At 45.4% G+C, this 5675-nt stretch overlaps 1 protein-coding gene across 1 annotated transcript; it reads right to left on the bottom strand.

Annotated features, from left to right (window-relative positions):
• Positions 1 to 1225: 1225 nt before the first annotated feature.
• LOC123449105 (protein DENND6B) lies at positions 1226 to 5471 on the bottom strand. Its single transcript, XM_045126193.1, has 3 exons — positions 3732 to 5471; positions 3418 to 3610; positions 1226 to 1497 (listed from the first exon to the last, which is right to left on the bottom strand). The coding sequence occupies exons 1-3, from the start codon at positions 5243 to 5245 to the stop codon at positions 1303 to 1305; spliced, it is 1902 nt and encodes a 633-aa protein (XP_044982128.1). The 5' UTR covers positions 5246 to 5471; the 3' UTR covers positions 1226 to 1302.
• Between the last annotated feature and the right edge of the window lie 204 nt (positions 5472 to 5675).

Raw genomic sequence — 5675 nt, 5'->3', positions numbered from 1 at the left:
CTTCTGAAAAGACTTCTTGGGCCAATGTAGAAACAGGCACAAATATATCAGGCCATGCAACTTTCATGTAAGAAGGGTCGGAGAAACTAACCGTCCAAGCTGACAGTTTTAATACTTACTCTCTCTGTAAACTAATACTCCCTCTGTTTCAAAATAACTGTCTTAACTTTGTACTAGTTCTAATACAACTTTGTACTAGTTCTAGTACAAAGTTGTACTAAGCTTAAGCTTAAGACATTTATTTTAGGACGGAGGGAGTATAAGAGTGTTTAGATCACTAAAACAGTGATCTAGACGTTCTTATATTAGTTTACGGAGGGAGTACCTGGTACTGATAGTAAAACACTAATGCACACAGCTGTAACATAAGTAGCATCGTCAACAACTAATAAAAGGTAAACCTACATTCAGATACAAGCTTCATAGAAAATTTCCATCAGTCTTTTTTAGTTGGTTCTGAATTCTAATACAACAAACTTGTACAATACGCAAAATAGTTCGGATTTGTAACACCAGCTCTCAAATTTTATCTATTTCCATTGAAGAAAGCATGCTGCCAATAAGGTCTGGCATTGGCAATGTGTGGTCGGCGAACAAACATGTCCTTAATCCTGATGGACCTGCAGCTTAGCATCATTGCTTTCTACTCCCTCCGTCTGTAGTGTCAAAATCGCTCTTATATTATGGGACGGGGGAATAGCTGAGAATACCATGTCAGCATTCATATATCAACATGAATGAGCCAGAAAAAAAGTTCGCTAGAGGATGAAAGGGAAATCTTTTTTGCCACTCAATCGATCCCACAGCTGAGGATGTATGGATTCATCACTATATTGGAAGAACAAAATAGCAAGTTACCAATAATTTGATGGGCATCCAGCTATAAGACCAACCATTAACATCACGCCTTAAGATCCTCAATCTGAATAACCTTGCTTATTTATTTTTAATGGAGGATGCTGAGGGCTGTTACATAATGTAAAACATGATTTCTTAAGCTGTATAGTTTCTGCAGATGAAAAAAGAACCAAGACAATAAATCATTTAGTTATGTTACTATTTCTTCAATAACACTTTTTTAGGTGGAATCATACAGAGTGAGATGCAAAGGTAAATATGAACATTTTGAGTCAAATCCGGCAGCCATGTAATTATAAAAAAGGCATGCGAATTTTAGTCTTTGTGGATAAAAGAGAATCAAACCCAGCAGGCCAGTACCCATGTATAAAAAAATCGTGTGAATTTTTTACTCTGTGGATAAAAGAATCGCAATAGTAATATTACAAAGAAAAAGGAGAACAGCTACAAACTTGTCTGGGAGACAACGTCCCCAAGTCCTGAGACCTTTTCTTGGCTGGCTTGAAGAAGCCCGGCTCGTTTAGGGTTGGAAAGCAGCAGCTGCTGCATGTCCTTTGGGAGGACACTGAATGCTGCCTGGAGGTCTGCCTTCAGTTTCTGGCATGCTGCTATTGATTCAGCAGTACCTGTCCGAGAATTCTGGACGGCAGAAATTGGAAATAAACATCAGGATATTCAACAAAACATGGAACGCAGAATAGGTATGTTGAACAAGCTACTGTCCAGGGTATTCCTTTGGATATCTATATGCTGAAACATTTTAACATGCAACTTTTAAATGTATATATCACTAAACAATGGCAAGGCCCCTCTTGTTGTAATGAACTATATCATGGGTGCTGTTACAGAACTATATTATGGGGGCTGTTACAGTAAATCGAAATTCTTGAGGTTAGACTGTCAAAATTACATAATAATAATATAAGATGGAAATCTTCAACCGTTCATGTGCATGCATCCCTCCAGTCTATCAAATACAGGAGAGAGAATGGTAGACTGGTATAGAACGGCCCTAATTACCAAATTATATTATTATAGTGTCACACCACTATTCAGCAAAAAAGTTATACGTCTCTAATGCTTTACTGTTTATTACATCAAATCCAATGCCATTACTACCGACTACCGAAGGCGGTTATTAGCAGGTAAAGACAGAACAAAGTCCCAGTTCAGTCATGTTACGCTAAACTTCATGACTTTAACATTTAACACTATTCCATTGCCACTTGGTTTGATTTCTTGCAAGAAAACATCAACAAAACCAGTCACACAAAACATGTGGTACGTTCAACTAAAACCGTATTCATATACCAGAACAGTTCATACTTAAAATGATCAAATCCTAGTTAATCTGTAGTTCACCATAGACTAATTAATGTTTTCTGGCGCAACATTCCTGTAAGCTAATTAAATGGCAAACTCATAATAGAGTACAGATTGGTGTGCGCTACAAAGTAGGAGCCTCGTTGGATTTTATTGCAGAAAATTGCATGTATTGCATGAAGTATTAAGGGTGCATCTGATTAAATGCAAGAAAACCACTCGTGTTCCTTTTAGTATATGTGGAAAGTCTCAGTGATCTGAATCATTTTTTAGGAGAACTGCTGAATATTATGACATTTAGCCCTATGCTACAGAAAACTAAACTAGGTAATCACTCAGAAAATCATTATAACATACCATTACCAAACTTCCAAAGTTTAGTTCCTAAAGCTCAATGTGTCATAAGAGGAAAGGATAATTCAGTCAAACCAAGGAAGTAGACACAAGTACAAGGCATAACATACATGTTAGGTTGCATCCTATCTCACCAAGAGGACCTCTAGTGTAATTCTGATTTTGATATGGATTTTGGTAGGATAAGGGTCTAAAGGACAAAGATCGAGGGTAGGGCACTCACCCTAATTAATCACCTCTGATCCTAATCCCTACTTTGGCAGTGTGGCTCTGAGGCTATTTAGACTTACACTATTGATTCTTTGTTTTGATCGATCAAAAGATACATCAGCTTGCTTGTATAGCACAGCCTTGACCAGTAATAGATCCATGACTAACCAAACTGGAATTAGCTTAACTGGAGACACATGCATTGACTAACAAACTCAAAATCTTAACTAAACAAACTCAAACTCTCTTTTCGATCTCTATCGTGGTGACCTGGCAGGCCGCTAGTGTCCTACACGGATAGAACTCTTCTTGCAACTAAGAACTACTTTAAAGATCTTATGATAACTTCCTAAAGTGTCATCTCCAAAATGGCAATCATATTTCCCTTAACTTCCTTTATGTGCCCGTCAAACTGAGACATTCATCCTGCTTGGTTCGTGCTGGCCTAAAGCCTATAGCAGGTGTAGGCAGTCCTTGTCAGAAGAAAAGGCTTATGACTTAGAACGATTAGTCTTAGTTTATATGAGCTGTTCGTGAGCTTATCTTCGTAGTTTGTCCTAACAGAAAACGACTACTATTAAGGATTTCTTACTTAAATCTCCATAACTATTAAGGATTTATTTATTTATGCAAGTGGCAGTTAACTTAAGAAAGCATCAGAACATATATTACCTCCATCTCTTTGAGAAGATACCGCTCAATAACATTAAAAGAATCAATCCTCTCCAACTCGGACATCTTTGACATTAACTTCTCGATATCAACATTCATGCGAGCTTGCCTCCATAACCTTAGCTGATCTTGCTCTGCAGCAGAACGTCTTTGTCGGAACCAAGGCATGAAGTTAGGGCCTTCCAAGAATTTTCTGACAAAGATCAGTGGTGAAACAAAAAAGAAAAAGTTAGCTTGCGAATCCCTGTTTTGCGAAGTAATTCAAACTAAAAATTCATAAAATGTTTTGCCAAACAAATGTGGTTCTGGCTTACCTATATAAATCCAACCAATTGGACTTCATCCTTTTCGACAAAAATTTCCCTGGGCCTCTAGAAGCCAAACCATTGACAAACTCATCTGCGTGAAATGGTGGAAGTAGTGGTGGATCAACGAATGGAGAACTCCCTTCCGGTGGTGTCGTGGTTCTCAGATATGGCCCAAAAGGTGCAAGGAAGTTGGTCGTTAGCTCCAAGAAATGCCGCCTCAATATCTCATTATTGACAACTGACATGGACTCCTCAATTCTAGGTGACACGCCGGCATCAATGAGTCTATTTAGAACAGAGGTGTCAGGCTTTGTAGTTGGCACATATGTGCTCCATAGCGCCTCTTTATGCTCTGTCATGAGGGAAAGAGGGCCTTCTCTTCTCAACTTGATTGAATTCAATAGACCAGTGGGCGAAAACTTATTGATTGCAAGCTTGTCGAGTTTGAGCCTCACAGGTGTCCCATTGGATCCATTTGCTGATGCCGGTGATTGCCCACCTGCTGGGAGCACCCTAGTAGAATTTGGATTCGGGCTTCCCACGGACACCACATTTGGAACACTCTTAAGACTCCTCAGGAAAAACAAGTTCGTCACCCCGAGCACCATCGGCGGGAACACCTCACCTTCTGCAAGCGCATTCAGGCGAGCAAAGTCCGGATCATGAATAGTAAAGTACGGCCTGAAGTCCACACTATACAAGATTGGAGCAACAAGGCTAACAAGCCCAGCCACAGCCTCGGAGCATTGAGGTGGTGATGGCGCCACAACCAGTATGGGTTCACCAACAACCATGAGTTCCCAAAGAGTCCACAGGTGGAGGAGCAAGCCACGAAACGCAGCAAACAGGTCAGCATCGTGGAAGAGCCCATACGGCACCGAGGGGTTCGCCGGCAACAGCGCAGGCGGCGGCCCAGGGTCGTCGGCAGCGGGCGGAAGGTGCACCCGCAGCGCGGCGCTGCCAATGGGGAGCTCCATGGGGCACCCCGGTGATGGGGCTGGCCAGGCGGCAACGTGCGAGGCCACCATTGTCAGCGCAGTGTGGCCTATGTCGAAGCAGAGGGGGCCAAGGATCTGCAGCAGCAGGCGGAAGAGGGAAGAGTAGGGCGCGTGTGAGAGTATGACAACGGACTTCTGCTCGCCGCCGCGCGGGAGGCGCTCATCCTGGCGCTGGCGGTTGAACACGAAGCCGTAGAGGAAGCCGCGGCGGGAGCCCGCCGCGGGAGGGGAGGGGTCCGGGAGACGGAAGGAGAAGAGCGAGTCGTGGACGGAGGAGCGGTGGCGCGGGAGGTGGTGGGACATGGAGTCCGGGAAGGAGGAGAAGGCGACGAGGCGGTCGAGGCCGCCGTGGGCGAGCGCGTCCGGCGGGAAGCAGGCCTCGACCAGCTGCCCGCGCTCCAGGTCGAAGCGGATGATGCAGAACGCCCGCGCCCACCGCGCCAGCGCGGCGGGGTCGGGCGCCGGCGCCGCGCCCGCCTCGGCCGCGTCGCCCCGCAGCGAGACGGACGGGATCCGGTTCATCCCCGCGGCCGTCGGGGGCGCGACGATTTTGGCTATTCGGGAGACGCCAGTGGGGGATTGGAACCGCGCGGCCGAATCGGCGGGGGGGCTTGTTTGACTCGGGAAGCGACGCCGCGGCGGGCGGCGGCGCAGACAGCCGCCGACGGGCGGGGCGGGGGGAATGGAGGGGGGAAAGGTCGCGGGCGGATCGGACGGGTCGTGATCTCCGTCTGGGATCTGCCTGTCGCTCGCGGGGCTGTGGGTGAGTTCGGATTGGGGTTCCTTTGCGGCGCAGACGTGCGCTTCTGTTATGTGTTTGTTGCTTGCCAGTGTGCCGTACTGCCGTTTGCGGGTGGTGAACGGTTACACGGTTCGTCTCCGGTTGGTACCTTTGCCGGGCTCGGTTTGGTTCTCATTGGCACCTCCAATTTTCAAACGCTGATTTTTCATA

Source organism: Hordeum vulgare, chromosome 4H, assembly GCF_904849725.1.
Source record: "Hordeum vulgare subsp. vulgare chromosome 4H, MorexV3_pseudomolecules_assembly, whole genome shotgun sequence".
Classification (NCBI taxonomy): domain Eukaryota; kingdom Viridiplantae; phylum Streptophyta; class Magnoliopsida; order Poales; family Poaceae; genus Hordeum; species Hordeum vulgare.
This window is presented reverse-complemented; position numbering and strand designations above follow the sequence as displayed.